We start from the raw sequence: 18,590 nt of genomic DNA, 5'->3' as shown, positions 1-18,590 counted from the left end.
CTGGCAAGTAGTTACTCTTTTTTCAGAGGCTTGGGTTTCTAAGAGTCAAAGCAAATGCACTCAAACGTGTTGTCACTTCTCCTTCCCCACTGACAGCGACATTAGCAGGCAGCCAGTGGTGCAGACAACATGCCTCTTTGCCATCCAGCTTACCAAGGGGTGGGCAGGTCCCTGCATATGCCCCTCCTTACAGAGAGGGCTCCCCATGGTCTTAGCAGGAGGTGGGAATGGCCTGGAGAACAGCCCCCTGGGTAGAATGCCTGAGGACCAGCATCTTTCTTTGGTCATAATGTAAACTTTTAGAAGACCTGACACGTCTTCCTCAGGAGAGGCTTTGGAAAGTCCTTAAGAATAACTTTTTTAAAAAGGTAACTCCAATTGGATAATTTAAAAATGAGACGGTTGAGGTTTTTGGACTCTACAGGAAAAAAAAGGGATGGAGGATAGGACGTTGAGTCTAAGAAGTTTGTTTATAACACTGGAGTAACTTCCTGCTTCCATGCAGGTGGCTCTCAGTCACTGCTGAGTAATTTAAGATGGAAAACTCAGTGAGTTTACTCAAGAGAAAATATCTCCATGTTAGATTAGGTTGCACAAAAAAAAGCTTTATTGTCTCACTGGACTCTAAACTCCATGTTCATTGTTTTGATGAACAGGACCACACCCCGAGGTTGGCCTGGAGAAGGTAAAGAAATCAGATCTAGAAAGAGCCAAGGGAAGGCAGATTGGACCCAAAGTTAACACCTACGACCAGGAGACTCCGGAGAAAAATGGAAGTGCTGCCTCATAAAGGGTCAATGAGAACACCAGAGTTAAAACCCAAATTCAGTCACTTAACAGAAAGAAAAGACAGGCAGGCAGATGGGCAACTCGCTCGGGAACGTCTCACTATCAAGGAAAAAATGGTAACACCCAATTAATAATTTATCTTTTATTGAAATTGTTGAATACTTTATATTACAGTAAAGTTGATTGAAAAAAAATGAAGAGAAAAATCAATTTTAAAAAATACACTCATGTTGAAATCAAACAAGCCAGCCAAACCGGTACAGGCCGAGGGATGCTGCAGGGCGGTTTGCTTCTCAGCAATAGAACACCAGAGTCTATATACAATTCTACAGTGCGAGAAAAGTCATTCACTAAACATGGCAGGAAAGGCGCTGCCGCCAGAATAAGAACACCAGCAGCGCCTCCCTCCTCCTCCATGCTGTGACCGCCCGGCCTCCCTCCTCCTCCACGCCATGCCCGCCTGGCCTCCCTCCTCCTCCACGCTGTACCCGCCCAGCCTCCCTCCAGCATGAAGCCAAGTGCAATGCTAGGGCCGAGGCTCTGGCCCATGATTTTTCATGCAGTTTCTGTAAGTCACACACTGTGCAAATTAAGGCTTCTTATAGGTCGAATGGTTGATCAACACTTTTTTCTTAAAAAAATAAGCACAGTAAAGGTGGTATCATGAGAACCTGAAGAGATGAGACCTATACCCCAAATCTGGAAAAAATTCATTTTCTCTGACACCTCAACTCCACTCACACACACACACACACACACAAACACACAAATCAATCTTTGGGCAGGTTGTTTGAATTCACCAGCCGGCAGAAATACTGACAAATGTGCTCTGTACGCCCAGGCTTGAAGATGTCATGCAAAAAGGTGCAGCCATTCCTGACTAAAGGCATAGAACAGGCAAACTCTCCAAAACCTAGGCACTCGGGGACCCTGTGCACATATGTGTGTGTGTGCGCGCACGCACGTGTGTGTGCCCTTAAGAAACAGAAAGCAAAAGAGAAAAGAGACAGAATGAGCTCCAACTCAGGGGACACATTAATGACCAGTTCAAAATCCCACCGGAAACTGCCCCATACACTGACAGCCTCACCATCTCAAGATGGACAAACTGGTGCATCACACCCCTGCCGGCAGGAAGAAACTGTGGCTGTTTTTTTTTCCTTTTTCTCAAACCTGAGTAATTGTCAAAGTCAATAAATAGGGGGAGAGAATTAAAATGCTAAAATATATCGGGGTCAAATACCCTATCGGGCCTAAAGCAGCAAGGGTTTCTTCGAATGCAGCCCTCTGTTTTGAGATGCGTCCGGCCTTATGCTTTTAAATGAGGACTTGGGGCAAAACCCTGGGCACAAGGTACCGCCCTGTGGCCGATCTGAGCCATGCCTTATTCCAATGACTGTAAACAATCAGGAAGGAGTGGGGCCTGACCTCCTTCACCCTCTCCCCCATCACAACAACTCTTCCCTTTTGAAAGTTTCTGTTAAAGGCAAAATTATAGAAGCATCATCGAGTGGAAGTCTTATTTGGTTGGAGGTGCTTGGCTGTCCCGCGGCTCCGTGCTCCCCTGCAGGCACTGCGGAGTCAGATGTGTAAGAGGTCCTCGTCGCTGTCGTCATGGAAGGACACCAGCTTGGTGGAGCTCACTGTCTTCTGCTGTGCAGAGCTGGACTTCCCTTTCCTCGCCTTCTCACCCCTGACCAGCCCCACCCTATCGTCCTCACGCTCCTGAAGGGCATTGCTCTGTGCGTTTCTCACCGGGTGGGAGCTCTCTGCCCCAGCTCCCCTGCCCGAGTGAACTTTCACCTCTGGGATGGTCAGAACCTCATCCTCACTGTCCTGGTCATCCCCATGCAGGGAGCTGAGGGCTTTCACTGACTTGGTGGTAATATGGCCGTTCTCCTGCCCTTCCTTTCCCTGCCGTGGAGGAGGCAGCTGGATCTCTTCCATCAGCCACTCTGTTTCGTTCTCATCTGTCTCTTCTTCCTTATTCACCTGCCAGGGATCAACAGCAGAGACCACGTGAGCCCCCTCAGAGACCCCATTCTGCTCCACCATCCACCACATCAGGGATGCTCTCTGCTGGCACGAGCTGGGGAAGAACTGGCCCACTGTCCTCACAGTCACTGCATCTCCAGTTCCCAGGGAAAGGAAGACGAGGGCTGACAACACCTTCCTGTTCCTAATGAGACTGCACCAAGGCAGGAGGGTTTGGGAGGGTAGCAGTGGGGTCATTTGGCAGGAGTCTCACAGCCAAGGGTGGGACCAAGCAGAAGGCGTTCGGGATGGCCTGGACCTGAAAAGCAGACCAGTGATGCCCCAGCTGCGCTGGGGGAGAAGGGGCTCTTCCGGGCTACTCAGAGACTGGAAGGTGCCCACTGCATGGCAGGGGAGGAATGTCAAAGGAGGGACTCGAGTCAAAAGCCTAGTTTTAGAGAGCAATTCATCACTACCCATCCAGACCACAAACATTATGTCCTTTGATCCAGATAATGCCTCTTTTCTGGAAATTTATCTGAAAGAAATCATCCAAATGCTACATGCACAACTATCTTCACTACTGTGTGTGTTTTTTTTTTTTTAAAGAACAGCCAAAAACAGTGGAAACAACCTAATTATTAAATACTTCAAGGAAATCAGTTGTAACCACGAGAGAAACTTGAGGGAAAAAAATAACAAAAAAATGTGCTGGGGTAAGCGGCTGAGGCAACGGGTGTTGCTTTCCTTTCTGGATTCCAGTCAGCCTGTGACTGCTTTCCTTGGCACCCCTGATGAGAACGACATGGACAGCGCAGCACGGGGGGCCGGGGAGGCAGGCCCTCAGGAGGCTCGCCACAGAAAATTACCTTTGAGTATTTGTAGGACACGTTGGAACTTCTCCTACAGCAAGTGGTCAGCTTACTTATCACTGTTTCCCTATAAAAATAGGAGACAATAATTACTCCAGGGTAGAGAGGGCATGGGCAGGAGCCCCACCCCTGCCAGCCCCACCCCCATCTGCACCACCAGGGGGCTGGTGGCGGCTGCATTTCTCCCACATTCTGAGTGACAAATGAGTAGCCGTGACAGGTTATACCCTAATGTATTTGTTGTGATTGAGTGGAAAGAACATGGGCTTTGGAATCCAACAGCAGAGGGCCCTCTAGAGCAACTTAACATTTGGGCAAGGACGTTTTCACATATGACTAACAGGACCACACCGGTCCCTGGCCACTAAGCCTGCCCAATGGTGGCTCGCAGAGACGGACATCACATGCCCTTCCCGGCCCAGACCTTCTTCTGCCCCATTCTGCATTTTGGGTGTAGAGGGCCACAATCGGTACTTTTTTTTTTTGGACAGAGTCTCACTCTGTTGCCCAGGCTAGAGTGCAGTGGTGAGATCTTGGCTCACTGCAGCCTCCACGGTCGGTACTTTCTGACCACCTCTCTCATTGGCCTGTGGCTCAGCTGGCAAATGACAGTGGCAGCAGGGAATGCCTGAGCTGGCCAGCTCCTGCCCCCAGGTCAGAGCCACTAACACTGACACCTGACGTGAAAATCTGCTTGACCGTCACATGGAGAGTCCTTTCACCCAGCAAAGTGGGGCAAAAGGATGGCATCATACCTGGTACATAGCAGGCGCTTAATAAACTCCTGCATTTATGACGTGAGGAGGGCAGAGGGGTCAGCTGCTCAGTGGGAAAAGGCACCCATGAAAGGTGCCGTTTAATGTTCTACTCATCTTTGGACACAAAAGACCACGGTCCTAGAAGCCGCAGGCGTGGGTGATGTGCGAGGGCCTCGGCCTTGGTCAGACAGAAATGCAGGCATTTAAAAACCACAACGCTGGGGACTGCTTCCAGAGAGTTTTGAACTAAGAACCTCGAGCCTTTGCTGTTGTAGGGCTTAAAAACAAATAAGTAAAACCCCACAAAACTGACCCCAAGATTAGCTGTGGGAGGCATGCATCCACCCGCCCCACCTCGCCCTGCCACCCGCTTACCTCCTCTCCTTCTTGTAGAGCAACAGGGCCAGCAGGCAGCAGGTGAGCGCCACCAGCAGCAGGCTGAGCACCGCGCCGACTGCCTGGCTCCGCTCTGACAGCCCCTTGTGCATCTGCCCGTCGTCCCCAGGATTCTCGCTGTCAAAGCCCACCCTGCAAGGACGTCACAGAAAAGGAGCCGTGTCACAGGGTGGTCCTGCTGCCACAGCCACAACCTGAGACCTGAGTCCCAAAGGCAAGAGCAGCTCTGACTTTCCCAACACCATGTGATTCTTACTCCTGCCCAGAAAACAAGGCCACAAGGCCCACTCCACATGGAAAAGGGTTGCAAAAAGTTCCTGATGATGAGTTTGTGGCAGGGTTGTCAGAAAGGAGACAAGAAGGCACTGCTTCCAGCTCCATGAACTATCATTCACCCAAACACAGAGGAGACGGGCAGGAGGGACGCGGCCCCCTCTAGGTGGCCCAATCCACGGCAGGACTAGGCTGGGGCAGAGGCTGTCCCGAAGCACCACACTTCTCTCCAGGGTCAGAGCTCTCTCCTCTCAGAATTTCTTCTGGAAGCAGTGAGCGCAGCCCACCGTGAGACACCATGTCCACACGAAAGGGGCCCAGGGGGCCTTAGAAACAGGCCAGGACGGGGCCCAGGGGCGGCCACAGACCAGGGTGGGGCCCAGGGAACAGCAGAGCCCAGCACAGCCCCTGACGGGTCTCCTCTCTCCAAGCCTGCTCCATCCCAGGAGAAGGCTCTCGAGCACACCAGCTGCCTCACCAGCAGAGTTCACCATTCCCACCCAAGACCCACATGCACACTTGTGGGAAAAAGCAGTGCGTTTCCATGACATCGAACACTCAAGCAGAGTTGGGACAATAATAGAAAATGAGAAACAACCACGGAGACTTCCCTTTGCGCTTAGGGAGAAACATGACACTCAAGAGTGTAACGACTTGACACTTCTAATCTCTCTGGCCCTCTGTCACTTGGGGCCACACACACAGGAACAGGATCACATAAACAGAAATTCCTCCTGTGCTGCTGGAGATAAGAGGCAACCCCAGCGGGGCGCATCTTGTGCTGCTGAAGATGCCGGCTGCTCAAAGAACTGAGGTTGAGGGCAACAGGCCAACCCGCGGCCCAGCTGCAAGGGCTGCTGCCCTCAAAGTTCAGCTTAAGCCAAACAATCTAAAACATCAGCAAGACAAGAAACCACAGGGACAGCCTGGCGTCCAGTTCTAGGTGGGCCTGCAAGGGTTGACCTCTGCTCAGAAAGAAGCACCACCAGACTCCACAGACAGGTCTGAGAGCTATGCAGACCTCTCCCTCCAAGCCAGAAACCCACTCACCCAGAAGCAGCTCCAGCCACTCAGGACCACTCGAAATGCATCCAAGAGACACATCATCACTCAGTTCTAAGCATATTTTACCTTCTACCTTTGATTTCTTCTTTGGACCATGGATTATTCAGAAGTGAGTTTTAGTCTTCAAACGTATTTCTATGTTTCAGTTGTTTGTTCTTTGTTCCTAACTTAATTGCATCATGTATGTAGTTAATTGCATCAGTCAGAAATCTGCTGACTTAGGCCGAGCACAGTGGCTCATGCCTGTAATCCCAGCACTCTGGGAGGCTGAGGCAGGTGGATCACCTGAGGTCAGGAGTTTGAGACCAGCCTGGCCAACATGGTGAAACCCCATCTCTACTAAAAATACAAAAATTAGCCAGGAGGTAGTGGCACACGCCCATAATCCCAGCTACTCAGGAGGCTGAGGCATGAGAATCACTTGAATCTGGGAAGCAGAGGTTGCAGTGAGCCAAGATCGCGCCACTACACTCCAACCTGGGCAAAAGAGCAAGTCTCTGTCTCCAAAAAAAAAAAAAGGAAATTGCTGACTTGCCTGCTTTGTGGTTAATTTTTGCTAAAGTTTTCTAAGTGTTTGATGTAAGCTTGGGCAAACAGTGTTCTCTCAACGCAGGGAACAGTGTTCTGCGCATGTCTATTAAATCTTGCTTTTCACTGTGCTGTCTCAATCTTCCAAAAAAAGCTTTACTCTTTGTCTACTCAACCCAGCAATCACTAAGCTTGTTTCTTGTGTGTGGTTTTGTCAACTTCTGCTTTACATATCAAGGCTTTTTTATTAGGTAGATGGAAGTTTAGGATTCTTGTATCTTCCTAGGAAATTAGCCCTTTTAAAATTATAATGACCCTCTTTATTCTTTATCCCTAATATTTTTCTTTAATATCCTATTTTATCTTATATTAACATAACTACTGCAGCTTTCTTTCAGATTATTTTCTGGTATATCTTTTCTTCTCCTTTGACTTTGGTCTTTTCTGTATCCTTGTTTTAGGCATGTTCCCTGTAAACAGAGTTGTTTTTGAAATCCAGTTTGACAACTTGTTTTCTGGCTGACAAGTTTAGTCAAGCTATATTTATGATTATAGATATATTTAGATTTATTTCTACCATACTGGGCTGAAATTTCTACTTGTCTGATTTTTGTTTTATTTTTCTCCTTGTCTTCTTTGGGGATTTAAGTATTTTTACTTCTCCTTTTCTTCTCCGCTGTTTTGGAAGTTACATACTATATTTATATTATTTTAGTGGTTATTCTTAAAATACTGGCATGCATACTAAGACAGGAAGTCTAACAGTATGTCTTCCAAACAATTAGGAACTCTACCTTTTCTTCCTTCATTTCTTTCAAGAAAATGGTTTACTTTCATATGATGCTATCACTGTAAGAAATTTTAAAAGCTGGGAATTCTGCCACCCCTCTCAGCTTAGACACCACCGTTGTCCAGTACAGTGTGTCCTCATAGGGTTGCTGACAGTTTCCTTCAAACTGCAACCTTCCGTGAAGCGACTACAGGAGGTCCTCGAATGACATCATTTCCTTCAAAACTGTCTCATTATAAAGTTGATGAGGCCGGGCACGGTGGCTCACGCCTGTAACCCCAGCACTTTGGGAGGCTGAGGCAGGCGGATCACAAGATCAGGAGATCGAGATCAACCTGGCTAACACGGTGAAACCCCGTCTCTACTAAAAATACAAAAAAACTAGCCGGGCATGGTAGCGGGCCCCTGTAGTTCCAGTTACTTGGGAGGCTGAGGCAGGAGAATGGCGTGAACCTGGGAGGCAGAGCTTGCAGTGGGCCGAGATCGCGCCACTGCACTCCAGCCTGGGCGAGAGCGAGACTCTGTCTCAAAAAAATAACATAACATAACATAACATAACATAACATAACATAACATAACATAACATAAAATAAAGTTGAGGAAAAAAACTGGTTTCATTATACATCGTTTCACATAAAGTTGCAGTTTCCAAGAACCTATCGATGATATAAAGTGAGGATTTAAAGTATTTTAACCTTTCTTGAATTATTTTCTAATACAACAAATTAGCTTCCCCTAAAGCTTTTACAGTCTTTTCTTTGTATCTGCTCTCCTGGTATTTCATAAGTGGGTGGGTCTTGTCATCAATAACTGTGCTGGGCACATAGCCTGCCCCTTCCATCTGTAGATGCCTGTCTTTTAGCTTTGGGTAAATTTTTTGACTTTAATCAAATATTGTGAAAGAACCATTTTTGTAAAGTAGGAGGAAGGTGTAAGACAGCTCTATCTTCATCTACTATTGCAGGAAGTCAACAGATGAGATATAGGATGTTAATTTAAAATACTGAGGTAAATTCCAGAAGAAATAGCTAAAAGAACTAAAAATGGTAATCTATTAGGGCGAACATTGCTACCTGTTTGTTATAGTTACATGATTTTTTTTCCTGAGATCTAGTCTCGCTCTGTCACCCAGGCTGCAGTACAGTGACGCCATCTCGGCTCGCTGCAACCTCCACCTCCCAGGTTCAAGCAATTCTCCTGCCTCAGCCTTCTGAGTAGCTGCGATTACAGGTGTGCACCACCACGCCTGGCTAATTTTTGTATTTTTAGTAGAGACGGGGTTTCACCATGTTGCCCAGGCTGGTCTAGAACTCCTGACCTCAAGTGATCCGCCCACCTTAGCCTCCCAAAATGTTGGGATTACAAGCGTGAGCCACTGCGTCTGGCCATATTTACATGATTCTACAATGTACAACACTGATAACATTTGGGGGGAAAAAAATCTCAGGCACTATTCCACGTCACCCCCGGGTGGTACCTGCATCCCTCAAAATCCACCATCTGAGTTTTTGCTCTTGGTTTCAACTTCTGTTTCTTTTTTTTAAAGTCCTTATTACCTTGTCAGTGTGTTATAAGGGATTTAAACAGCTCCCAATCCTGATGTTCTGAACATCATGAAACCGAGGTTTCCTGGAGAATCTTCCTCTCTGGTTTTAGAGTCAAACACCAAAGCCCTATAAACGGTGCTTTTCCTACTCACAGAAGTCGAACTCTGAACATTCAACACGGACGGGATCCTAGCCTGGGCTGGTCCCTCAAACCCACACAGAAGACCAGCTGCCATGTCAGGAGGCAGGATTCATCTCATGGCAGCTGTAGCCTCTCCATGACAGAGAATGCAGGGAAAGTTCACTTCTGGGTTTTACCTTTTATAAAAATTCACATTTTGCTTCTTTCAGGAAGAACTTCCAGTTTCAATCCTTTCATTTTGTAATGACATCACCGGAACACCATAAACATTCAAAAGCTGAAAATACCACAAGTGAAATTTCAACCAAAAGCCTCTTTCCCTGACTGTGCAGCTGAGGATCCCTAAGTACACAGGCCTGAACAGCACAGGACAAAGCTGGTTTTTGCTGAGCTCATGTCCACTGTTAAGGGTGGGCAGGGGGAGTGCTGATTTAAGATGTAAAATGTGTGATCTTCATTCCCCCATGACCCCTACCACTGTCGTCTGCTGACTCTACGGTCCCTTTTTCAGGACATGAAGGAAACAATTACATGGCAAGAATTCATGTTCCCCCAATCTTAAAGTCTCAGGACAGAGAATGAAAAGCTTATGTAAAATGGTGGGCCAGGCCGGGCATGGCAGCTCACGCTTGTAATGCCAGCACTTTGGGAGGCCGAGGCAGGCAGATTATCTGAGGTGAGGAGTTCAAGACCAGCCTGGTCAACATGGTGAAACCCCATCTCTACCAAAAATACAAAAATTAGCAGGGCATAATGACACATGCCTGCAATCCCAGCTACTTGGGAGGCTGAGGCAGGAGAATCGTCTGAACCAGGAGGCAGAGGTTGCAACGAGCCAAGACCGCACCACTGCACTCCAGCCTGAGTGACAGAGCGAGAGTCCATCCCAAAAAAATAAAAAATAAAAATAAATATAAATACAATGATGGGTGGGGGTGACATAAGAAGAAAATAAATCCAAGAGGAAAGCAACTGACAACATGTTATTCGTGGCAAAGTATAAAACGGCTGTGGGACACAAGACAACCAATGGAGGTGCCACCTTCCTTCAGAGCAGAAACTGCTCCCTCTGTTCTCATGCTGATTCTCAAAATCTGGAGAGTAAGCTTTTCATTCATTCAAACAAACGTAAAAATACTGCACTCAAATCAAAGTGAAACTTTACCAAACAATCATTTGTATTACGACACAAAAGATGTTCCAGGATTACAAAGAGGAGGCACCACCAGTACTTGCCTCCCAGGAGCTAAGGAGAGGGAGGCAGCAATGGGAACAGGGTAGAGGGACAGAGCTGGGGTGCCCTGACTGGACCCTATTCGGGGCATGGTACACACAAAGGAAACAATGGCACTGCTACTGGGGGTGGTGGGAGGTGACGCAGCCATGGACCAAAAATCAGTGGCAGGATGCTGACAAGCAACGGAGCGGGGCACTGACTATGTGGGGTCCGCTTCTATCATTTTCTCTATTTTTTGGTGCATGTTCTGAATATTTCACAAGAAAACATTGGGGAAAAAACACACACACACTTATTCTTAAGGGAAGATGTGGGGTACAAGTGCTAAGCTTCCGGATGTCATACTCACCCCAGAGGACACACGGCTGAGGTGTACCAAGAGAAGAGGTACTGGCAGTCGGCAGTCTCGTGACTGAACTCGGGGATCCCGTCCTCCACCAGAGGGTCACAGTGGAAGAAGATGGTGGAAGAAACAGACTTGGTCTTATCCTTTCCGCACTTAGAGGAAGAGGCAAACACGACATCGAGATCGCCATCTGTCAAACGGGAAGGGCACACATGGCATGTCACCATCATTTTTCACGAGCAGACTGAGCTTAGCTCCTTATGGTCTAAAAAGTTTGCAAAGACTTAAAATCAGGCAGAAGAGACTTCATCCCACGTCCCACATGCACTCTGTTCACAGCTTACGAGGCCACTCGATGCACATGGATAGAGCCCTGCCCTTAGTCAGCATGCAGTAAAGAATTTTTGTTTTGTTTTAACCACGAGTATTTATTGATGGACTGAAGACACAATTTTAATGGAACAATAAGGCACAACCATGGATTAAAACAGTCTGCTGTACAGCCAAAAGAAGGGAAAAGCTACAATTTTAGGAACTTTAAATATGCAAATCAAGGAGCCTCTGACGTATCTAACAGATCAGTATCAGATATTCTTCCCTTTCTATATAATTCCTGTATTACATCACTCAATCACAAAGTCCAACTGACACTTCATAAAGAATTCCTCATTCATTTATATTTGAGCCATCCAGCCTGGCTACTCCCCTGTTCTCCACTGTTTTCCATCGCTTTGCAGTGTATTTTTTAGCAATCCCCTTCCTAAAGAATTATGTACACATCTTCAATAGCTTTCCAAAGCAAGGAAACAAGCAAGCAAGCAGCGAGTCAAGAAAGTCAGCCAACGGCAGATATGTGAATGAACAGACTCACAGAGACATACATTAGGATGGCAACAGCCTGATTCACTGAAGTCTAAACTAAGCTGACTTTGGCAGAAAAGTTGCTGTGACTTGCTTAAAGACTTGGAATGCCACCTTAGGTTGTGCTACTAGTGCCAGACCTCTTGTTTCTAAGGGATTAGCAGTGGTCTACACAAGGAGCTGGGAAACCAGTGTAACCAGGGAGCTAATGATACAACAGTCAACGCTTTGGACTTGTATAAGGAGCGGACTATGGCTTCTAGCATTAACATTTGCCAAGTGTAAAATTCATAAAGAATTTTGTGCAAAACTTCAAGACACAGAGAACAATCTTTAAATATTTTGGACTAGGATACATTAGGCACTTCCATAACACTAATCTTTCTAACTTGGAAACGTATAGTGAAAAGCATTCCAGTGCACATAACACTGAGGCATAAACCATGCAGCAGAGGTGTGAATGCAGGAGGCTTCACAGGGTGCGCAGCCTCCTTGTTCAAAAAGCCATGAGAAAGTCCCCAAGCATATTGTCTGAGCAGCCGTTCTGGTGGTAACCGTGTCCCAAGACTAAGCAAATCTGCAGGCATATTGCTACTTTTTGAATAGTCAACACTGCACTAACAAGAGACGCCCCATAGGTACAAAGTTGAGAATCAGAGGCCAGAGGTAGAGTGACGTGGGCAAGCAACCTAAAACACTTGACTCCACACCTCTCACCAAGGCCACCTTTCAAGAATATCTCCACCCAGCAGCCCTCTGATGACAGAGAAGAGTGCAGAGGATGATCTCATACTCCTGAGAGAAGTGTTGGTTACCAAAAAGCTCCTGGAGAGGCAACATCCCAGAGGGCCTTTTTTTTTCTTTTTTTTTGAGATGGAGTCTCGCTCTGTCGCCCAGGCTGGAGTGTAGTGGCACGATCTTGGCTCACTGCAAGCTCTGCCTCCCAGGTTCACGCCATTCTCCTGCCTCAGCCTCCCGAGTAGCTGGGACTACAGGCACCCGCCACCACGCCCGGCTAATTTTTTGTATTTTTAGTAAAGACGGGGTTTCACCGTGTTAGCCAGGATGGTCTCGATCTCCTGACCTCGTGATCTGCCCACCTCGGCCTCCCACAGTGCTGGGATTACAGGTGTGAGCCACCGCGCCCAGCTCCAGAGGGCCTTTTAATAATGAAGGTAGATAAAAACTGCCAGACCACCAAACTATCGAGCCAAGTGAGAAATACAATACCAGGCATAGCTTGGGGTGCGAAGCAGAACAGAGGAGATTCTGAGGCTTCACAAAAAGCAGAAAGACTGCATGACTAGGTGAACAGTATGTTGAATGTACACAGAAGTGGGAAGCAAAGGACATATAAAAAGGATGGAGAAGCATGCTGGCAGACTCGCCAGAGGGAAGGCAGCAGGTGCAGTCTACATCCAGTGAAAGAGCTTTGCTGGCTTGTTCCTCGGCAGGATTCCCTATCTTACTTTCTCAGACTGGATGGATGTGTGGCATTCAGCAGCAGAACAGAGGAAGACGATATTTATAAATGAAGAACTGGCGAATGGATACTGAGAAGAAATAGACTGGGTGTACCATTCTGTAACGCCCTGTTTATAGACCAAAAGCAGGTTTGTGTTGACAGAACATATTTGGGGTTGTTATGCAACAGCAGTAGTACTTTGGGAGAAGGGGAATGATGGGGTGGAGGTAGGGCTGGTGGACAGGAGGACTGTCAAGTTCCAGTTCTTAAATACTAGACTGCAAGGAATAGTTTGCTGTCTGTCCTTTAGTGAAGAAATCGGATGCTCATTTTCTGTTCTACATCCACCTTCTCCAAAACCTCAGCAAAGTCTGTGATAAAGATATGGCACTGTCCCCATGCTGATCAGCCTCCTGAATGGTCCTGTCTGCGATACTGCCCAGCTGCTTATCTGAGATATTTACTTGGACCATCATGCACAGCACCCTTAACAGCTCATCACGAGAGATCTTGTTATCTTTATCCAAATCATATAGTCGAAAAGCAAACTGCAGTTTGTTGCTTCGGCTGTTGAGTGGTTCAGGTCCATTCACATCTTTGCTCTTTTCATTATCCTCAATGGTTCGGAAATGAGCCAGAATTTGCAGGAATCCACGGAAGTTTACCTGGTCCTCTCCCTCTAGAAGGAAGGCATTGATGATCCAGTCCCCCACTGGGTTGATGGCAAGTTCTGGAATCCCCTGGAAATCGTCCTGTTCTCTCCTTTGTCCAGGTTGCTGAACCGGCTGTACAGGCGCGGGATTTGACTGTGGGAAAAGCCAGTCTCCTTCTTGATCTCCTCAAGCTCTTCGTCGTGCAGTAAGGTGGAGGCCTGAGACCCCATCACTGTGCCAGGAGCTCCTCCAGGAACAGAAGCAACGGCAACAGGAGGGAAGACAAGAATTTAACCTTGCCCAAAAAGAGGGCTGGGCTTGCTCCTTGGCTAATGACAGGAAACGGAGCAGGGGCTGGCCATGCAGTACCTGAGTGATCAATGGACCAATCCTGCCCATGTCAGAGCCCCAGGAAAAACTCTGGACACCAAGGCTCGGGGAAGCACCTCCGGCTGGTGATACTCCATGTGCACTGCCACACGTGGGTGCTGGGAACACAACACATCTGATTCCACGGGAGAGCTGGTGGGAACTCTGCATTCGATTCCCTCCTGGACTCTGCCCTGTGTGCATCTTGGTTGATTTTAACCTGTATCTTTTTGCTGCGGTAAATCATAACTATGAGTGTAACTGCTTCTAGGGAGCTCTGTGAGTTATGGTGAAAGGGTAAATCTGAAGTTGGCTTGGGGTTCACCCCTTCAGTGTGCTGTTGCTGTCAGAAGTGAGGAACCCTTGTGTGGACTCCTTGCATGAACTCTGCTGCTCCCAACCTTTGTCACTGGCTGAAAATCTTTGTGGCTGGTGCTGCTGGGTGCCAGGAATGCAGAGGCGAGACTGCAGGGTAGGAGACGGACATGTCCACACACAGATGGGGCCCAGAGACAGGCGGTGCGGCTCCGCTCCGGGAGGGCCCCGCATTCTCGCTTGGGAGTAGCTGAAGCAGGGGCTGCTGAATGGACTGTTCCACAGGGCTGATGTGGGCAAGCAAACCGCCGAGCAGCTCCACGTCCTGATGAGAGACAGCTCTGCCCTCCCGAAGGAATGGCAAGCCTCAGGAAGAGATAGAAACTTCATTTCTTCATGAAAGATGAAAAGATGTCTTAAAACTAAAGCTACTTCCTGGGGCTGGTGAATGAAGAAAGTGAAAAGGTCTGAAAGGGATTTTATTTACCAAGAATGACTAAATGCGCGTGCACAAGCACTCTGAAAGCTGGGGATCCTCAAAGGTCTGCTAGACATACCACTTGTGAATGTGGAGGTCTTATGTGTAACCAGACAAGTGGCCAGTGCTGCACGATGGAGCGTGAAGACTCCTGCAGACACACCAGCAGTGTCACCTGCTATGAGAAGGTGGGCCTTCCCAGGAGGGGCACTGGAGGTAGGTTTGGAATCCTGCAGACACACCAGCGGTGTCACCCTGCTATGAGAAGGTGGGCCTTCCCAGGAGGGGCACTGGAGGTAGGTTTGGAATCCTGCAGACACACCAGCGGTGTCACCCTGCTATGAGAAGGTGGGCCTTCCCAGGAGGGGCACTAGAAGTAGGTTTGGAAGGATGAGGAAGGTGGGCCGAGGCATTCCAGCACCAAGAGCAGCATATGTAAACCCACCAGGTTACAGGGTGACTTTGGGAACTAGTGAATAACCTGATGGCTGAGGCATGTGTAGGAGCAGCAGCTTGCAAGGCTACCCTGGTACATGGGAGCCTCTCAGACATCTTCAAGCTGTGTCAGAGAGAGCCTAGACTTTCCTTCTCTGCATGATAGGGCCCCTGAAGGCTTTTGAAACAATCCTTCCTTCCTTCCTTTAATCAAGATTTACCGAGCACTGGGAAAGAGGACAGCAAGAGAAGACACAACCTGTGACATGCAACATCTGATTCTGAATGACTGAAGGATTCACCGAAGTGTGAGGAAGGCAGAGAACAGAGAAACACAGAGTGCTAGCTCCGTGCTGTGGAGTTATGCAAGTGAATGAGGCTGATCAACTTTCCCATCATCAACTCACCCAGAAAGCAGAATATTCACTTTCCCAGTTCTATTCAGGGGCCACAGGTGCTATGAGCAGATGCACCAGGGCGCTGTCTACAATCTGTGACCAGGAGCAGCGATGCTGACCCAGCTTCCCTCCATCAGGTGCTGCCGTCGTGGAGATGCACTCAGCAACAGGGCACGGAGCACCTGCTCCTTCTCGGCGATGAGCTCAGCACCAGGGCACGGAGCACCTGCTCCTTCTCAGCAACATGCTCAGCACCAGGGCACGGAGCACCTGCTCCTTCTCGGCGATGTGCTCAGCACCAGGGCACGGAGCACCTGCTCCTTCTCGGCGATGTGTTCAGCACCAGGGCACAGAGCACCCGCTCCTTCTCGGCGATGCGCTCAGCACCAGGGCACGGAGCACCTGCTCCTTCTCGGCGATGTGCTCAGCACCAGGGCACGGAGCACCTGCTCCTTCTCGGCGATGTGCTCAGCACCAGGGCACGGAGCACCTGCTCCTTCTCGGCCATGTGCTCAGCACAGGGCACGGAGCACCTGCTCCTTCTCGGCCATGTGCTCAGCACCAGGGCACAGAGCACCCGCTCCTTCTCAGCTATCACTACTCTCCCCTCCCAGAGGACATGATCGGCAGCTCTTTGACATCAGAGCAGGCTGGGGTTTTCTTTAAACACACTTCATTTTTTTTTAAAGAGTTATTACATCCACACACGGTTCAAAAATCAAATTATGAAAGGTATATAGTTAAGACTAGCTGTTCAAAACAAAAGCAGCCTTTCACGATTATGTGAGGGAACAAAGGGCAACACCCTTATTAGTGCCAGTTTAAAACCTTCCTTTACACCCTGGACTCTGCCCTATGTGCGTCCTGGTTGATTTTAACCTACATCCTAACATTTAGGCCAGTTTCCTTTCATCCTTCTCACAAATATAAAATCTCTTACCCTTCTCTAATATTATTTGGCATTCCAAAATAAGGAAGTGTCATGGTTAAAACCAAATCAAAGGCAATTCTGACTGTGCACAGCTCAGCCTCCACCCAACCTCAGAACCACTGGATCAGACCAGGTTTTAGTTTTTTTGTACATTTACTTGATAACTAAGACACAATTTGCCTACAGTGAAATGCTTAGTTCTGACACGTATCGCTCAATCCACTGTCAAGAAATTCATAACAAAGTAAAGAATTAGACCATGCTTTTTGTTTTAAAAGTGGTCCGAGATTTCAACTGAAGGGAGTTAGTTGAAAATTTTAATTCCCTTCCTTGGAGGAAGTTAAATGTGGAACTTTGTGGGAAGCCATGGATTACCTTGAAGGTAGTACTTGGTCTTGTCAGAGGTTCCAACTTTCCGACTGAAGTGCTGATCGTTGGGCTTCACCTGGCATATGTTGGCTCCAGAGCACGCCGGGTTTCTGGAGCTTGTGATGGAGGAAAGTTGGATCTCATACAGGTAGTTGTCCCCATTGGTCCTCATGTCCCCAGAGGCTCTGAACAGCCTGAAGAGACAGAAAAGATCACAGTGACATGGAAGTCCTTCAAGAAGGCATTCATGACATAAACCCTCAGTCCTCAGAATCACTGCAGGGCCCCAGGATGCTTCCTTTCCTAGGGAAAGGAAGCACGGACATGCTAGGGCAGCACGTCTGTGACCCCACAGCGATTCTGAGGACACCAGTTTCCCTCTCAAGAGGCTTTCTCCCCAACCAGTTCTGGCCTCTGAGTGCTAATCCACCTTCCTCAGGCGCCGTATCCAGCACCACACGACCCTCGCCCTGTCTGTGCACCTCGGCCACCACCCCCAAGAGCAGCCCCAGTAACACTGCTGAGAAACTTATTTTCTAAACACTGGTAAGCCCAGAAGATTCCTGCTCAAACATGTCAGAAGGCTTCGGCTTCAACCCCTAAGATTATCATGAAGTGAGGGAGAAGGAGGGGGGATTTATTTTTACACTCATGAGAATTCACCATCTTTGGTGTTAAAACTTAATGATTGAGTAATGCTTTTCCTCAGTTTAAGCAAAAGATGACGATGACTCCAGCAACAGTAACTAAAACACAGACCTATTTATCCTGCAGTGCTCCCCGATAGGGCAAGAGCGGCATTGCTGGTTTAATTTTGAACACGTTTCACAGCTCAGAAGGAAAACGTTTTACTTACTTAAAATAAATATCTCCGAGGCTGAAGCTCTTGCCATTTATAGGGTTGGTGATGGTCCCATTCACCATCTGCACCTCCTGAGGCTTCACGGCGCAGGCAGCCCGGGAGTCCCAGCTGAAGTAGTAAGTGCAGCTGTCGATATCAAACCTAGGAGGAGGGAAGCACAGACTACAGTCACCTCCCCAGCCAGACACGAGGGAAGACTGCAAAACAATGAACACTGCGGAGCCCTTGAAGCAGCTCACTGGCTTTCAATCAAGGTGCTGCGAGACTTCGGTTGGGTCCCGAGGCCCCCACTCCCCGGGCTGCGCAGACCTAGGCAGAACTTCCCGACTCAACACTGACGGCAGCTTGGAGCGAGGGTGGTTATTTTACTCACTTCTTTTCATCACCACAATGGACAGGGAAGATGACTGTGGTGCACATCAGTAATGTGACAAAGCAGGCAAGCATTCAATATAAATTTTTTAAAATTTGTAAACCATGCAACATTTAAAACCTGGAAAATTTGCTCCTAGATTTTTAGATTTTTGTTTAAGTTTCTCAGACTTATACATTCATAAATCCTTTGGCAATTTCTGAGTCACCCCTTTTCCAAACTCAGCGTCTGGAAGGAATCAGTTCTGTTCACAAACAGCAGCTCACATGCACCCTCTGTTGGCCAAGCTCTCCCTGGCACCAGATGCAATGTGGCCTGGAAAACTTGAATATAATCCAAGCACATCCCAGGTCCAGATGCAGGT

At 48.0% G+C, this 18,590-nt stretch overlaps 1 protein-coding gene and 1 pseudogene across 2 annotated transcripts in view; both read right to left on the bottom strand.

The window, feature by feature from the left end:
- Positions 1-916: 916 nt before the first annotated feature.
- Positions 917-18,590, bottom strand: part of IGF2R (insulin like growth factor 2 receptor) — a 139,973-nt gene continuing 122,299 nt past the window's right edge. The window contains exons 43-48 of one of the 2 annotated variants that reach the window (XM_016956572.4): positions 17,848-17,994; positions 16,998-17,185; positions 10,721-10,907; positions 4,769-4,921; positions 3,633-3,702; positions 917-2,781 (exon numbers count right to left, since the gene is read on the bottom strand). In XM_016956572.4, the coding sequence (XP_016812061.3) occupies positions 2,371-2,781; positions 3,633-3,702; positions 4,769-4,921; positions 10,721-10,907; positions 16,998-17,185; positions 17,848-17,994 (1,156 nt within the window). In that variant the 3' untranslated portion in view covers positions 917-2,370. Of the gene's footprint in view, positions 2,782-3,632; positions 3,703-4,768; positions 4,922-9,310; positions 9,412-10,720; positions 10,908-16,997; positions 17,186-17,847; positions 17,995-18,590 lie in introns of those variants that run through there. The other variant, XM_016956573.4, reaches the window with a different exon arrangement.
- LOC740180 (calcineurin B homologous protein 1-like) lies at positions 13,154-14,057 on the bottom strand (annotated as a pseudogene).

This window comes from Pan troglodytes, chromosome 5 (genome assembly GCF_028858775.2).
Source record: "Pan troglodytes isolate AG18354 chromosome 5, NHGRI_mPanTro3-v2.0_pri, whole genome shotgun sequence".
Classification (NCBI taxonomy): Eukaryota; Metazoa; Chordata; class Mammalia; order Primates; family Hominidae; genus Pan; species Pan troglodytes.
The sequence above is the reverse complement of the archived record's forward strand: the minus strand, read 5'-3'. Positions and strand labels throughout refer to the sequence as shown.